This window comes from Danio rerio, chromosome 2 (assembly GCF_049306965.1).
Source record: "Danio rerio strain Tuebingen ecotype United States chromosome 2, GRCz12tu, whole genome shotgun sequence".
In the NCBI taxonomy this organism is placed as follows: Eukaryota; Metazoa; Chordata; class Actinopteri; order Cypriniformes; family Danionidae; genus Danio; species Danio rerio.
The window spans coordinates 62,504,415-62,522,500 of NC_133177.1; the positions used below are offsets into that span (position 1 = coordinate 62,504,415).

The 18,086-nt window shown below is 40.3% G+C and overlaps 1 protein-coding gene across 51 annotated transcripts in view; it reads right to left on the reverse strand.

Annotated features, from left to right (window-relative positions):
- epb41l3b (erythrocyte membrane protein band 4.1-like 3b) overlaps window positions 1-18,086 on the reverse strand; it is a 127,169-nt gene that overhangs the window by 39,291 nt on the left and 69,792 nt on the right. For 50 of the 51 annotated variants that reach the window (XM_073915470.1, XM_073915452.1, XM_073915469.1 and 47 more), the window contains 4 exons: window positions 11,218-11,370; window positions 8,270-8,367; window positions 6,923-7,098; window positions 4,022-4,197 (listed from right to left, as the gene is read on the reverse strand). In XM_073915470.1, coding sequence (XP_073771571.1) covers window positions 4,022-4,197; window positions 6,923-7,098; window positions 8,270-8,367; window positions 11,218-11,370 — 603 coding nt within the window. 51 annotated transcript variants of the gene reach the window in all.

An 18,086-nucleotide genomic window follows, 5' to 3' on the forward strand; every position in this document is an offset into this window, starting at 1 on the left:
AACATATGCAGGAATAATTGTCGGTTCATTCCGCTGTGGCGACCCCTGATAAATAAGGGACTAAACTGAAGTTAAATAAATAAATGTTAACATTTTCTCGCCATTGTGATCCGATTAATCGTGCAGCACTATCACACACACACACACACACACACACACACACACACACACACACACACACACACACACACACACACACACACCTCCTCATCCTCTGAGCTGTCCTGTAAGCTCTGCGTCAGCTCGGAGCTCAGCTTGGCGGCGCGCGGCTCCAGGTAGCACAGACAGAGCGCCAGCGGGAAGGAGAGCGTGAGCGCGTACGGCACCGAGAAGGAGGTGGACAGCAGGAAGAAGAAGATGAACAGGAAGCAGGGGATGAGCGAGGGCGAGCGCACGGGCACGCAGCGCTGCAGACTCTGCGGCAGGAAGCGCAGCTCCGTCAGATCCGGGAAACTGAGGTATCCGTCATCGTCCAGTAACGCCGAGACGTCTGGAAGATGCAGCGAGAAGGAGAAGAGCGTCCCGCGCCGGCGACTCAGCCTCTGTTTCCGCGCCGACAGCAGCAGCGCCCGCTCCTCCAGCAGCGCCGCCCGCCGCTCCTCCTGTGCCCGCCGCCGCCGCTCGCCCGCGCCGCTCTTAGCCGGACTGACGGAGGCGGCGCGCTGACGCACACACACACGCCGCCTGCAGCGCACTCTAGTGGAGGACACGGGCGACGACGGCAGAGACAGATCCGACACTAGAGCATCTGACGAGTACACACACTGATGAAGACGACACACACACACCACATGGGGGATGGACGTGTGTGTGTGAGGGGGTGTGAGTGAGCGAGAGAATACGTGTATGTCAGTGATTGTGTAAATGTGTGTGTGAGTGATTAAGTGTGTGTGTAAGTGAGGGTAAGAGAGTGAGTGTGTGTGACAGCGAGAGAGTGAGTGCATGTGTGAGAGATGTGTGTGTGTGAGTCAGTGTTTTAGTAAGTGAGTGAGTGTGTGTGTATGAGTGATTTAGTGTATGTGTGTGTGTGTGTGAGTGAGGCATTTATTGTGTATGTGCATTTGTGTGTGTGTGTATGTATGTGCGTGTGCGCATGTGTAAGAAAGAGAGCGAGTGTATTTGTGTGCGAGTCAGTGTTTGAGTGAGTGAGCGAGTGTGTGTGTGTGTTTGTTCATGTGTGTGTGTGTGTTTGTGTGTGTGCCAGCATGTGTCAGTTTGTGTGTGTGTGCGCAAGTGAGGGATTTAGTGTATGGAAAGTAAGTGCAAGTGTGTGAGTGTTTGTGTGAGTGAGTGTGTGTTTGTGCATGTGTGTGTGTGTGTGTGTGGGTGTGTGTGTGAGTGAATGTGTGTGTTTGAGTGAATGTGTGTGCGAGTGTGAGTGTGTGCCAGCACGTGTCAGATTGTGTGTATGTAAGAGTAAATGTGTGTGTGTGTGTGTGTGTGTGTGTGTGTGTATGCGCGTGCGTGCGTGCGTGCGTGCGTGTGTGTGTGTGTCCAAGCATGTGTCAGTTTGTGTGTGTGTGCAAGTGAGGAATTTAGTGTATGCGTGAGAAAGTGAGTGCAAGTGCGTGAGTGTTTGTGTGAGTGAGTGTGTGTTTGTGCATGTGTGTGTGTGTGGGTGCATGTGTGTGTGTGTGTGGGTGTTTGAGTGAATGTGTGTGCGTGTGAGAGTGTGTGCCAGCACGTGTCAGTTTGTGTGTGTGTAAGAGTAAATGTGTGTGCATGTGTCCAAGCATGTGTCAGTGTGTGTGTGTGTGTGTGTGTGTGTGTGTGTGTGTATGAGTGAATGTGTGTGCGAGTGTGTGCAAGCATGTGTCAATTTGTGTGTGTGAGTGTGTGTGTGTGTGTAAGTGATGAATTTAGTGTATGCGTGAGAAAATGAGTGTGTGTGTGTGTGTGTGTGTGTGTGTGCGTGCAAATGCATGAGTGTTAATGTTTGAGTGTGTGAGTGAGGGATTTAGTGTGTGCGAGAGTGAACGTGTGTGTAAGAGTAAATGCGTGTGCATCAGTTTGTGAGTAAGTGTGTGTGTGTGTGTGTGTGTGTGTGAATGAGTGATGAAGAAAAGAGGAAGAACAGAAATAGCGCAGGTTAGTTGGATTAATGCAGTCATCATCAGTAATGTCTGAGGTACATCAGGAGTGAGTTAGTTCAGAGTCGAGTGTGTTTAGAGCGCCATCTGCTGTTAAAGCTAGCCTACAGCACCGTCTGCACTATACGGTGTGCTTTAGAAAAGATGTCTACAATACATGGTGAGAAGCAAATGGTAGGCTGCAAATGTTCAATGAAGTTCCCTGTTCCCTATAGTGCCCTACTGAATTGTGTTGGGGTGAAAAAAAAACGTTCGATTTCTAAATCCTTTAGTTTAATTTAGAACACGAAAAAAAATCTCAAAATATGCAAACAAATAAATAGGTTAAACACAGATTATAATGGCATTCGTTATAACAACACAGGAGAGACACGTTTAACAAAAGCTGATCAAATATCTCTCAGTCTGAACAAATACATGTTGAATAACATAAAAGGGATTTGTTATACACATAACATAATTGAACATTGAACATAAATGTTCAGCATTTGTATGATTTTCCATATCTTCATATATATATATATCAGTAACACTTAATAATAATTACACACTATAAATCATTTATTAAGCATTAGCAAATAGTGAATTCATTATCCGTTAAGCATTAACTCTACATTAATAAACGTTAGTAAGCAGTTTATAACTGCAGCTACAAATGCTGTATTCTTGACTTATAACCACATTTAAATTATGCTTAATAATTGTATTTTCATACTTAGTAAATGATTAATTTTTCATTACTAAATTAAGTATCGAATTATTTACAAACTGTTTGTATTGAAGAGTAGTTGAGGGTTTTTAGGATCATCCAGAATGAGTTAGTAAATGATTAATAAACGATTGAAATCAACATTTATATGTCTTATTATTTAGGCATATATTAATATTTACTATGTATGTTAATAAATGCTTTATTAACTCAACTTCATGCAGTTTTGTGACCTAATCTAAAGTGAGGACTATTCATGCTTTATAAATCCCTTATAAATGACACATAAAGGCTCAGAATCAAATGAACAATAATCTTTGCAATCTTTTCTAAAATGTCAAATTACTGTAAAGTTTAAACATTGCTGAATAACAGGAGTGTCAAAATACAACAAAACTGGATAAAACAACAATATAATAATTAAACAATGTAATAAAATGTAACATTTAAACTCTACAGTGATGTTATTTTAGATCAGGGTGCAAAGATTTATTTTTTATTTGAAGTACAGTTTCATTTGTGTATCTTTGAATAGGAATGAATAATGCCATTCTTCCTGTTCAGAATTTAACTGAGCCTTTATTTGTCATTTATAAAGGATTTATAAAGCATGAATAGTCCGCACTTTAGATAAGGTCACAAAACTGCATGAAGTTGAGTTAATAAAGCATTTAATTAAATATAAATATTAGTAAATATTAATATATGCCTGAATAATAAGACATATAAACGTTAATTTCAACGTATTATTAATAATTTACTAACTCATTCTGAATGATCCTAAAAACCCCCAACTACTCTTAAATACAAACAGTTTGTAAATAATTCGATACTTAATGTAGTAATGAAAAATTAATCATCTACTAAGTATGAAAATACAATTATTAAGCATAATTTAAATGTGGTTATAAGTCAAGAATAGAGCATTTGTAGCTGTAGTTATAAACTGCTTACTAACGTTTATTAATGTGGAGTTAATGCTTAACGGATAATGAGTTCACTATTTGCTTATGCTTAATAAATGATTTATAGTGTGTAATTATTATTAAGTGTTACCGATATATCTTGGTGTGTTTGCTTTTGCTTTTAAACAATAAAGAACACCTGACTATAGCTAATATTGAATGCATCACCCAGCACAATGCAAGCTAAATATTCACACTCCACTGTGTGCTGTTAAGCGTAGTCATCTGTATGGAGCTGATACAGTAGCATGCATTACCTTGGTCACAGGGCTGGCCTGCTCTGGTTCTTCAGCAGTGGTTTTGTTCTCCTCCTCGGTGGAGTTGATCTTCTCCTCGCTCTTCTTCTCTGGTGTTTCGGCAGTGATGAGCTCATCCGGCACAGCGGCTGGTTTACTGTTCTTTAGGTCCTCCTCATGGTTAACACTCGCCGGTGCTGAACACACACACACACACGCTTATAATGAGACTTCACAATATGATCCAGGCCAAACGACAAACATCTCCCATCATGATAACCACACATATATATATATATATATATATATAAAGATAAAGTGCGAAAATATCAAATAAATAATAATAAATTATAAAGCAGAGAGAATTTACAGCATATTCTCTCACTCTTTTATATTTTATTAATACTTATTTGATATTTTGGTACTGTATCTTTATATATATATATATATATATATATATATATATATATATATATATATATATATATATATATATATGTTTGTGTGTATATATATTAGCGCTGTCAAAATTAGTGCGTTAACGCATGCGATTAATTTTAAATAATTAACGCGTTAAAAAAATCAACGCAATTAACGCAGTTGCAGTTTTTTTTACTTACTGTTGTGGTGGACGTGTGTTCAACATGCAATAAATGTGGATAAGACTTTTTGAAGGCAAGTTCCAGTATAAAACAGTTAGTCGCATCACAGGTTATCCAGAGTTTCATGCAATTTCGGGTGTTTCATTTTTAACTTTCGACATCTGTTGTAAGTTGATACCGCATGGCGAACAGAAAGAAAATCCTCCGCATTTCGTGACTCGGTGTTCCTTTAAGGTAATAAAATCACTGCTGAGGCTACTCGGTAGAACTTTAATAAGAGTATTATCTTAATCATAGTAAAATCGGAGTATTGGTGTCTCATGTGAATGTACTCTGAAAGTCTCTATTGAAGTCGCGAGCTGTCAAAGACAGGGCATTACTCTGCCTTTCAGCATGAGCCTCCAAGTTTAGCGTCTTTCCTCATTAAACGCAACGAAAGCGTCTGCTTCGCGTTGTTGTGTCAGAATCCTTGTGAAATACAGTAACACTTTAGGACGCTTAGTTTAAGCAAATTTGATGAACGTGATCATGCGTGTTGAATCTGAGGGGAGTCGCTCCAATATGGAAGGCCATTGGGGCCAAAACGTCTGCAGGGCGTTGTGTGTGTGTCTGTGTCAGGCCCGTTGAGGGGTGTCAGGGGTGGAGTGAGCGGTGTATCTGAGTAGGGGCGTGTGCGTGTTGCATAGGCTACCTAAAGAGCTGGGAGGGATGCGGGGGAGAGGGGTGTGCAATGTATTTAACGACTGGTTTGTGAGAAATTATCATTCATTTGCGGGCATCTGGGAGTCTCTGTGCACTTGCGGGATACTCCTAGTCTTAGCAACTGGATGAATGTAAAGGAGGATTAAGCAAAATTGTTTCTACTCTATAACTAATGATCTCAACTCACAGCAATAAAACTACAATGAGTGCAACAGTTTGTATTCTATAGTTTATTATTATAATTTTTCATTTTCCATATCTGTAATTCCTGTTTTTGGCATTTTTTTTGCAGTCCACTTAGAATCCAACATGGAAATCAATGTTTTCTTTATTGGCATTGATTGATTTGAAATTTAAATGTCATTAACATGCCTGTGTTTTAATTTCTGTATTAAATATGGCTGTCAAGCAGGATCTTGCTGGTTTATTGTGGGTTTGTTGTTTACATGAAGTAATCTGTGTTACAAGTTAAAAAAAATTATAATAAACAATTATATTTTCAATTTTAATAGTTTTTGCCTTGAGTTTACATTAGTTTTACATTTAAATAGCCAAAATTACAAGTTTCAGTATTTTAAATGTGATTAATCGCGAATAATTAAAAAAAAAAGGTGCGATTAATTAGTAAATTTTTTTTTATCGATTGACAGCACTAATATGTATGTATATATATATATATATATGGTTATCATGATAGGAGATGTGTACAATTGTGTGTGTGTGTGTGTGTGTGTGAGAGTGTGTGCTGTCCATGCTGGCGGTGATGGTGTGTGTGTGTCGTACTGTTGTCCATGGGTGAGTTAACGGTGTGTGTGTGTGTTTATATACAGGTATATGTGCTTTACAGGGACACAGAGTTGTATAATGACATGGGTATGACTTAGTTGTACTCTATTAAGGTGGTTTACAGGGTCACACCTCGTGTCCCTCGAATTCAAAACGCTTAAAAATCATACTTAAGAGAGTCTTTTCATATACTAATTTCGTCACAAGTTTCCAGTGAAGGTTGGGTTTAGGGGTAGGGGTGGAGTAGGGCTATATCAGAAGCGGTTTTTACTGTATAAAATACATTATGCCTATGGAGTGCCCCTGTAAACCATGTAAAATCACCGGCCATTTTATTAGGTACACCCGTCCAACTGCTCATTAAAGCAAATTTCTAATCAGCCGATCACATGGCAGCAACTCAATGCATTGAGGCGTGTAGACATGGTCAAGAGGATCTGCTGCAGTTCAAAGCGAGCATCAGAATGGGGCACCAATCATCTCAGACTGGTTTCTTGAACATGACGATGAGTTCACTGTACTCAAATGGCCTCCACAGTCACCAGAGCTCAGTCCAATAGAGCAGCTTTGGGATGTGGTGGAACGGGAGATTGGCATCATGGATGAGCAGCCGACAAATCTGCAGCAACTGTGTGATGCTATCATGACAATATGGAGCAAAATCTCTGAGGAATATTTCCAGTAGCTTGCTGAATCTACGTCACCAAGGATTAAAGAAGTCCTGAAGGCAAAAGGGGTCCGACCCGGTACTAGAAAGGTGTACCTAATAAAGTGGCCAGTGAGTGTACGGTATATATGGTGTATACGGTATGTATGTGTGTATGTGTCGTACTGTTGTCCATGCTGGCGGTGACAGTGTGCCGTCTGCTGGTGGTCCTCTGGAAGTGCGGGGCGGCGCGGGCGATCTGTGAACTGGCTCTCCGTGACTGCGCCTGCGTTCGGCCGCTGTAGCGGAACTTTGAGCCCAGAGTCAGGAAGCGTTTGGGCGGAGCCTCAGGAGAAACCAGCCTATCAGAACACAGCAGCACAGCCAGCCTTAGAGACCATTACCAATCACAAGCACGCTCACTCATTTACATCAGCAATTTAAATCTCTCTAAAAAAAAAATCATTATTATTTATTAATTATTGTAAAAATCAATTAATAACAATTATTAAAAATTTTACAATTACCAAAACTAATAAAGTAACTAAAACAATAAAGACATACAAGTCTATAAAACACAGCATATATTATTCATCCCAGAGTGACTATTAAACTACTACCAGAGTTACTACTTAAAGGTGCAGTAGGTGATCTGCCAAAAAGCTAACCGCTTAGCATATTATCTTTGAACGGCGGGGAGGGACTGTGATTCAAAGCCACACCCCCTGATATCGTGAGCGCGCGCAACAGCCTACAGACAACCCACTAGTTCATGTCATTCGCCAGTTAGTTAGTGCCAGCGCCGTGCAGGAATTACATGTATTATACTTTGCCACACTTACATGCTATTTCAGAGCGAATATTCAGAGTAGCATGGTGAACAGTATAGGAAGGCTATGATTGTTCAAAAATGACCCAATGTGAATATTAAAGCAACTTCAGCTCAGTAAAGCAGGCTATTTAATCTGTTAAACATAATTTGGAAATTTTTTAAAAAAAGAAGAAAAATGTTTGAAGGGGGTGAATAAATTTGACTTCAAATAAACATGACAAAAGCAATTGCACATTACTAATAGTTTAAAAAAGGCTTAAATCTCAAAAGCTAAAAAAAATAAATTAACAAAAAAATGTAATGAACCCTAAACAAAAAGTAGTTGCCAATATTAATCAACCCAGCACGGCTATCCGAGTCTGACCTGAAGATGATGACTCATTTGCATATTTAAACATGAAAGCAAAATTATAAAAACTAATAGATGCAATAAAAATATATGAACATGACAAGAAATTGCGCATTACTAATAGACAGAAATCTGAAAAGCGTAAGGGGGAAAAAATGTAAAAGCAAAAACAAATGTCGGCACCAGTAGTCTAGTGGTTAAGTGTGCCGACATGTAGCACCATGGTGCTCACGGCGACCTGAATTTGACCCTTCCCCTTTGTCTGCTTCCAATGCTTTCCTGTCTGTATATATATATATATATATAAAATAACAAATTCTCAATATTAATAACCGCCGCAGCGCTGTCTCACCTGAAGAAGGTGTGATGCTCCACACACACTTTCCACAGTCTCTTTGCTGCTTTGTGGTTCGGGAGCTTAAATCCGATGGTGCTCTCAAACTGCTCCAGCTGAAGGAAAACAGAAAACAAAGAGTTTCAGATGCGTTCTGACACACTAGGATCAGGGGTTTATTCTTTGTACATGGATTTCTCATTTAGCTGGATTTGCTTATTGACGATTTGACCCGATCCAGGATCATTCAGTTCCTCAAAACTCATCCGAGAGTTTTTTAAGCAAAGGTAAAACTGAAAGTGTGTTCCAAACGCTGGTATTCTCTCATAGTAGTAACCTATAGGTTACATACACTGAGGAAAATAGTCAAATCATTTACTTATTTATATAGTTAAAAAAATATATATATAAAATAAAAGTTTCAATAAATGCAATAAATAAAACAGATAATCTACACTGAAATAAAAGTACAAAAACTGTTATAGAGGTGGTTCATTCATTTGTTTTCTTGTCAGCTTAGTCCCTTTATTAATCAGGGGTCGCCACAGCGGAATGAACCGCCAACTTATCCAGCAAGTTTTTCAGCAGATGCCCTTCCAACCATAACCCATCTCTGGGAAACATCCACACACACATTCACACACACACTCATACACTACGGACAATTTAGCCCAGCCAATTTACCTGTACCACATGTGTTTGGACTGTGGGGGAAAACGGAGCACCCGGAAACCCACGCAAACGCAGGGAGAACATGCCTCCTCAAGGGATTTCAAGGAATAACTAGATTCTTTAAGTTTGAGGACAAACTTTAAGGCTGGCTTGTGAACGCCTGATGGTATAAGTTTAAAGGATGGATGGATGGATGGATGGATGGATGGATGGATGGATGGATGGATGGATGGATGGATGGATGGATGGATGGATGGATGGATGGATGGATGGATGGATGGATGGATGGATGGATGGATGGATGGATGGATGGATGGATGGATGGATGGATGGATGGATGGATGGATGGATGGATGGATGGATGGATGGATGGATGGATGGATGGATGGATGGATGGATGGATGGATGGATGGATAGATAGATAGATAGATAGATAGATAGATAGATAGATAGATAGATAGATAGATAGATAGATAGATAGATAGATAGATAGATAGATAGATAGATAGATAGATAGATAGATAGATAGATAGATATACAGATAGACAGATATACAGATAGACAGATAGATAGATAGATTGATGGATGGAATGATAGATAGATAGATAGATAGATAGATAGATAGATAGATAGATAGATAGATAGATAGATAGATAGATAGATAGATAGACAGATAGACAGATAGACAGATAAACAGATAGATAGATAGATATACAGATAGACAGATAGATAGATAGATTGGTGGATGGAATGATAGATAGATAGATAGATAGATAGATAGATAGATAGATAGATAGATAGATAGATAGATAGATAGATAGATAGATAGATAGATAGATAGATAGATAGATAGATAGATAGATAGATAGATAGATAGATAGATAGATAGATAGACAGATAGACAGATAGACAGATAAACAGATAGATAGATAGATAGATATACAGATAGACAGATAGATAGATAGATTGGTGGATGGAATGATAGATAGATAGATAGATAGATAGATAGATAGATAGATAGATAGATAGATAGATAGATAGATAGATAGATAGATAGATAGATAGATAGATAGAAAGATAGATAGACAGATAGACAGATAAACAGATAGATAGACAGATAGACAGATAGATAGATAGATAGATAGATAGATAGATAGATAGATAGATAGATAGATAGATAGATAGATAGATAGATAGATAGATAGATAGATAGATAGATAGATAGATAGATAGATAGATAGATAGATAGATGAGTCAAACAAGCCAACCCCCGCTTCTCTTTGATGTTCTGATGCTGAGATATAGCTGCTGTTATATCGTTGCTAGGTTAGTTTGTTTTGTTGCTATGTATTTGTAGTTAATTGACAGCTTAGACTGATGATGTATCAAAGCTTCTTGCCAGTATGAACAGTTAAAAACAACCCCCATGTCTCTATCACACTGCAGCATGACGATATCAATCTGAACCTCTATAATGGCAGTCTATGGGACCGTTGCTAGGGTGCAGTATCTGGTTGTTAGGGGTATGGCTAGAAAGTTAAAAGCTCATCAGTTATTGGTAGTTTGGTAGTCTGAGTTAAATGAGCCCAGTTAGAAGTCTGTGCGACAGTCTGATGTAGAGTTATGAGCTCACACAGTTTTACCCAATGTAAAGTCAATGAGAGTCTTTTGCAGTGGAAGTCTATGGGACAGTTTCTAGGGTCCCAAAAGTGGTTGATATAGGGTGTGGCCAGAAAGTAAAAGCTCATCAGTTATTGGCAGTTAGATAGTCTGAGTTAAATGAGCCCAGTTAGAAGCCTGTAGGACAGTCTGATGCAGAAGTATGAGGTCACAAAGCTTGGTCCAATGTTAAATCAATGGCATTTTTCAGACGGTCCCGGGACGTTTTTCAGAAAACCGAAAGTAGGATCAGTCGGAATAGATATAGCAACCCGAGTCAGACCAGTTTGGAGATCTGGTGTGAGTTTGGTGGTCATGAGTTTAATTTTTAGTCTCAGAAGAAAAACAGTATAACAATAGTATGGCTTACACAAGCCAGCCTAATAATTTCATTCATGCACACGTTCTGACAGCTAATATGCCAGAGATTTAATGTTTCACAAAAAAATGCAGACACCTTTACCAATATCAAAGTGCTGCTGTGCCGTCAGCCAATCACTGCATTGCTCATCATCATTTTTGATTAGATTGATAGATCAGTCCTTCACAACACACGCAGGGATCTCAGATCAGTTCATCCAGACACTTAAATCTGATTCCTGAACTGCTGTTCTAGATGAAATGTTTGGTCTCACCTCTCCCGGCCGGACCTTGATGTAGAAGTTGTTCCTCTTGTAGGAGATCTTGAGTATTTTTGGCCAGGCGAAGCGATTGATGCGCAGTTTATCTCTGTAGACGAGGAGGCCGCTGGAGCAGACGCCCAGCATGATCTCCACACCCTCTGAATCCTGAAACACACACACACACACACACACAAACACACACACACACACACACACACACACACACACACACACACACACACACACACACACACACACACACACACACACACACACACACACACACACACACACACACACACACACACACACACACACACACACACACCATCAGTAAACAGCCCCACTATTACTCATGCTCTCGCAGATTATGCTCATATTTTGAACATGTCATTTTCACAGTTGAAATCAGAAGTTTACATAGACTCTAAATAAGGAACACAACCATGTTTTTAAAATGTCTGATGATAAATGATCCTAAATGTTTCCTATTTTAGGTCTGTTAGGGTTACCTAAATGATTTACTAAATGCCAGAATAATGAGAGAATTTGATTTTATAGAATTTTTTATTAATTTCTAGACAGTCAAAATTTCCTTGGTATTTTTTAGCTTTGCTTTTAAACTGTATAACTTTGGTCAAATGTTTTGGGTCTCCTTCCACAAGCTTCTCACAATAGTTTGCAGGAGTTTTGGCCCATTCCTCCTGCAGAATTGCTGTAACTGAGTCAGATTTGTAGGCTGTCTTGCTCACACAAGCTTTTTCAACTCTGCCCACAAATGTTCTATAGGATTGACATCAGGGCTTTGTGATGGCCACTCCAAAACATTCACTCTGTTGTCCTTAAAGCACATTTTCACTAGTTTGGCAGTGTGTTTAGGGTCATGGTCTGTTTGGAAGAGTCATTTGTGGCCAAGTTGTAATGTCCTGGCTGATGTGTTGAGATGTTGCTTCAGTATTTCTCCATAATGTTCTTTCTTCATGATGCCATCTATGCTGTGAAGTGGACCAGTCCCTCCTGCAGCAGAACAGCCCCACAACATGATGCTGCCGCCCCCATACTGCACAGTTGGGATGGTGTTCTAAGCTTGTGCTCTTTCCTCTTTGTCCTCCAGATGTAACACTGCTCATTATGGCCAAACAGTTCAATCTCAGCTCCATCAGAGCACAGGACATGTCTCCACACATCAGTCTGTTCCCAGTGTCATTCAGCTAATGGTAATCTGGCTTTGTTGTTGATTGTGGCTTGTTGATTCTCCATGTTGTCACACAAGGAAGCAGTGTGTTTGAGCTTCTCCTTCAACACTATTCTACAGTTGTGCCTCACATTAACTCAAATGTTGTCAATCAGCCAATCAGAAACCTCCAAAACCCTGACATCATCATCTGAGCTTTTCCAGAGGCAGAATAATCTGATTGTGTGTAAACTTGACTTCCAACAAGAGTTAGAACAATTCCTTAAACAATCTCTCTCATTATTCTGCAATTAAGCAGAACAGAAACACAAGTGATCATCCTCACTTACCTAAACAGGAAAAGTTTAGTCACAATAACAGCTGACTTTTTTTTTTAATGGTTATTTGCTTTACACAGTGGATGTACACTTCTGCTTTCAACTGAATGTATTTATTTAAGTCTAGGAATTTAGTTTTGATCACTTTGTTAGGGGTCTAATAATACTGAAATATTGTTATGTATATGAAGAGTTCAGATCCAAAAGCCTCTAAACGCCACTTCCGCCAAAAATGAGCTAATGACCTTGAGTGAATGCTTTAGGCATGTACTACACATGATCAACAAACATTTTTGCTTCAAATCATCTAATCGCAGCGTCAGCACATTCAGAACAGTTTGTTGGCAAAAGCCGCTAAACGGCGCCTGCCTTTGACAGCAAAAGCCACTACATCCTGAGAACCAATCAGACGGTGCGAATCAAATCACGTGTTTTCAATGTAGCAGCGTGCTGATATGCCGGCTTTATGAGGAGACATGTTTATGCGTTTTATTCTGCCTTCGATTACGATTTTAAAGACGGAGTTAGATGAACTGGATGAGCCTGTCTGACTGTCAGTGAATAGCAAATGAAAACGTCCCCTACCTCAAAACTCAATGCAAGAAAAGAAAACATTGTACATTGGGAAGTGTAACATGCAGTCATTTCTGCACATGCTTTGAATGAGTCTGATTTACTATGCAATAAACAGCTAATTCTCATCACAAAAGATGAAGTTAAACAAAATGCCGTTCTGTTCTCCCATGGATGCTGACATGATCAAAACAGAAGAGACGAAAAAGAGATTTTACGATTAAGACCTTAAGTATGGTGAGAATGAATGAATGAGCTTCTAAAACTGTCTGAGTGGCGTCCCCTTATTGCAAAGTAGCCTACCTTGTGTTTTATTCGCTAATTTAAGCTATTTTATTCATTCATTCATTTTCTTGTCGGCTTAGTCCCTTTATTAATCCGGGGTTGCAACAGCGGAATGAACCGCCAACTTATCCAGCACATTTTTGAGCAAGCGGATGCCCTTTCAGCTGCAACCCATCGCTGGGAAACATCCACACACACATTCATACACTACGGACAATTTAGCCTACCCAATTCACCTGTACCGCATGTGTTTGGACTGTGGGGGAAACCAGAGCACCCGGAGGAAACCCACGCGAACGCAGGGAGAACATGCAAACTCCACACAGAAACACCAACTGAGCCGAGGATTAACCCAGCGACCTTCTTGCTGTAAGGCAACAGCACTACCTACTGTGCCACTGCGTCGCCTAAGCTGTTTTATTTAAAGATAAACATATATATATAAATATGTGTGTGTGTGTGTGTGTGTGTGTGTGCATATATATATATATATATATATATATATATATATATATATATATAAATAAATAAGTGTGCATAATGTATAAAACTATACATTATTTATATTACTTTATACTATATGTCTGATAAGCTTTTTATATTAATGGACATTGCACAGATATTGATGTTTCATGATGTTTTGCTCTGTTTTACTTGCAGTACACCAACATATCTGAATTGATAATGTTTTTTTAGCATCTACATTTTGCACATGGCATGTTATGATAGAGGGGCACATGGGAAATGTGTTTTTATTCACTTTATTTGAACGTTTACACACTTGTGCAATGCACAGTTTAGACTACATTATTTTACATTTTTAGTAGATGTTTACACTGTTCTACTAACATTAAGGGCTCTATTTTGACAATCAATGCGCAAAGTGCAAAGCACAGGGCGCAAACGATTTCAGGGCGTGTCAGAATCCACTTTTGCTATTTTAATGACAAAAAAATACGCCTAGCGCCGTGGCGCATGGTCTAACAGGGTTGTGCTTATTCTCTTAATGAGTTATAGGTGTGTTTTGAGAATAAACCAATCAGAGTCTCATCTCCCATTCCCTTTAAGAGCCAGCTGCGCCTCGCAATGATGCATTTGCTATTTACATGGCGACTTTGTAAGTGTTAAAACTGAACACCGACGAGGGTAAAGACCATCGACTCTACCTGCGCGACTCCACCGAGCAAAGACACCGACAAAGCACTTGAGTACTTTACTTTATTGTTTTACTTTACACTTATTTTTTTGTTGTCAGTGCACTTTTATTATGTGTTTTCTAATTCCTGTTGTTACTAACACTCGCAAAACACGGGAGGTACGCTGCAGGCGTAATCCTCACAACCTTCGTTCAATACATGTATCTACTATTTCACAACTCTCTCTCTCCGTGGGCCTCTGGAATTGTCAATCAGCTGTTAACAAGGCTGATTTTATTACCTCCATAGCTACATATTCTGACTATAATCTCATGGCTTTAACTGAGACCTGGTTGAGGCCGGAGGACACTGCTACACATGCTACTCTTTCTGCTAATTTCTCTTTTTCCCACACTCCTCGTCAGACAGGGAGAGGGGGTGGGACTGGACTACTAATTTCCAAAGAATGAAAATTTACTCTGATACCGTCCCTGCCAACAATCAGCTCCTTTGAATTCCATGCAGTCACCATTATCCACCCCTTCTACATAAATGTGGTTGTCATCTACCGCCCACCAGGTAAATTAGGTCACTTCCTAGATGAACTGGATGTTCTTCTCTCATCTTTTTCTAATTTTGCCACTCCCTTATTGGTGCTAGGTGACTTCAACATTTACGTTGACAAACCGCAAGCTGCAGACTTTCAGACTCTGCTTGCCTCTTTTGACCTAAAAAGAGCACCTACTTCTGCTACCCACAAATCAGGTAATCAGCTAGACCTTATTTACACACGACACTGCTTTACTGATCAAACAATAGTAACTCCACTACAAATATCTGATCATTTCCTTCTGTCTCTCAACATCCACATTACTCCTGAGCCGCCACACACTCCAACACTGGTTACCTTTCGCAGAAACCTACGATCTCTCTCACCCAATAGACTATCCACCATTGTTTCAGACTCTCTTCCTCCATCTCGCAAACTCACTGCACTTGATTCGAACAGTGCCACTAATACACTCTGCTCCACACTAGCATCATGTCTAGACCGATTATGTCCTCTTGCATCCAGGCCAGCCCGTGCCAGTCCTCCTGCACCCTGGCTCTCGGATGCTCTCCGTGAGCATCGCTCAAAACTTCGGGCTGCGGAGAGAATTTGGCGGAAAACTAAAAATCCTGCACAGCTCTTAACATACCAAACTCTTCTGTCCTCTTTCTCAGCTGAGGTTACTTCTGCAAAGCAGACGTATAACCGTCTGAAAATCAACAATGCCACTAATCCTCGCCTACTTTTTAAAACATTTTCCTCCCTCCTCTATCCTCCTCCTCCACCCGCATCCTCCACACTTACTACTGATGACTTTGCTACATTCTTTTACACGAAAACTGCAAAAATCAGTGCTCAATTTGCTGCACCTACAACAAACACGCAAGATACAACACCAACACCACACACACACTCACCTCTTTTTCTCAGCTCTCTGAGTCTGAGGTGTCCAAACTTGTGCTATCTAGCCATGCAACCACCTGTCCACTCAATCCCATTCCCTCTCATCTCTTGCAAGCCATCTCTCCTGCAGTCATACCAACACTGACTCACATAATTAACACATCTCTTGACTCTGGTTTATTCCCCACTACATTTAAGCAGGCTAGGGTAACCCCACTGCTAAAGAAACCCAACCTGGACCATACACTACTTGAAAACTACAGACCAGTATCCCTGCTTCCATTCATGGCCAAGATTCTGGAGAAAGTAGTGTTCAATCAAGTCCTGGACTTTCTTACTCAAAACAATCTCATGGACAACAAGCAATCCGGCTTTAAGAAAGGCCACTCAACTGAGACTGCCCTGCTCTCGGTCGTGGAGGATCTCAGACTGGCTAAAGCAGACTCTAAATCATCAGTCCTCATTTTGCTGGACTTGTCAGCTGCTTTTGACACTGTCAACCACCAGATCCTGCTATCTACGCTTGAGTCACTGGGCGTTGCGGGCACTGTTATACAATGGTTCAGATCTTACCTCTCTGACAGGTCATTCAGGGTGTCTTGGAGGGGAGAGGTGTCCAACCTACAGCATCTAAACACTGGGGTACCTCAAGGCTCTGTTCTTGGGCCACTTCTCTTCTCCATCTACACATCATCTCTAGGACCAGTCATCCAGAGACATGGATTCTCCTACCACTGCTATGCTAATGATACCCAGCTATACCTCTCTTTTCATCCTGATGATCCCTCGGTTCCAGCTCGTATCTCAGCCTGCCTGTTGGATATTTCACACTGGATGAAAGATCATCATCTTCAGCTGAACCTCGCAAAAACGGAAATGCTTGTAGTTTCCGCCAACCCGACTCTACACCATAACTTTTCAATCCAGATGGACGGGGCAACCATTACGGCATCCAAAATGGTGAAAAGCCTTGGAGTAACGATTGATGACCAACTAAACTTCTCTGACCACATTTCTAGAACTGCTCGATCGTGCAGATTTGCACTCTATAACATCAGAAAGATCCGACCCTTCCTATCTGAACATGCAGCTCAACTCCTTGTTCAAGCTCTTGTTCTCTCCAAACTGGATTACTGCAACTCTCTACTAGCCGGGCTTCCAGCTAACTCTATCAAGCCTCTTCAACTGCTCCAGAATGCAGCAGCACGAGTTGTCTTTAATGAACCTAAACGAGCACATGTCACTCCGCTGCTAGTCCGTTTGCACTGGCTGCCAGTCGCTGCTCGCATCAAATTCAAAGCTCTGATGTTTGCCTACAAAGTGACTTCTGGCTTTGCTCCTTCTTATCTGCTCTCACTTCTGCAGATGTATGTGCCCTCCAGAAACTTGCGTTCTGTGAATGAACGTCGCCTCGTGGTTCCATCCCAAAGAGGGAAAAAATCACTTTCGCGAACGCTCACGATCAATCTGCCCAGTTGGTGGAATGAACTCCCTAACTGCATCAGAACAGCAGAGTCACTCGCTATTTTCAAGAAACGACTAAAAACTCAACTATTTAGTCTCCACTTCACTTCCTAATCTGCAATTGCCTCTTTGAATATCACACTAATTGTACAAAAAAAAAAAAAAAAAAAAAAAAAAACTACTAACACTTCCCTTCTTAGACTTTACAGACCTGAAACTTGCCTTTAGTACTTATTCATTGTTGCTCTTATAGTTGTGTAAATTGCTTCCTTGTCCTAATTTGTAAGTCGCTTTGGATAAAAGCGTCTGCTAAATGACTAAATGTAAATGTAAATGTAAACACTTCACTGGCAAGAAAACAGTTAAACAGAACATCTGCAGCGCGAGAATAAGAGAATGAGCCTCCTCATTCTTTACTTTCACTTTCACTCTTGTGGATAAGGAAACCTTGTACGCAC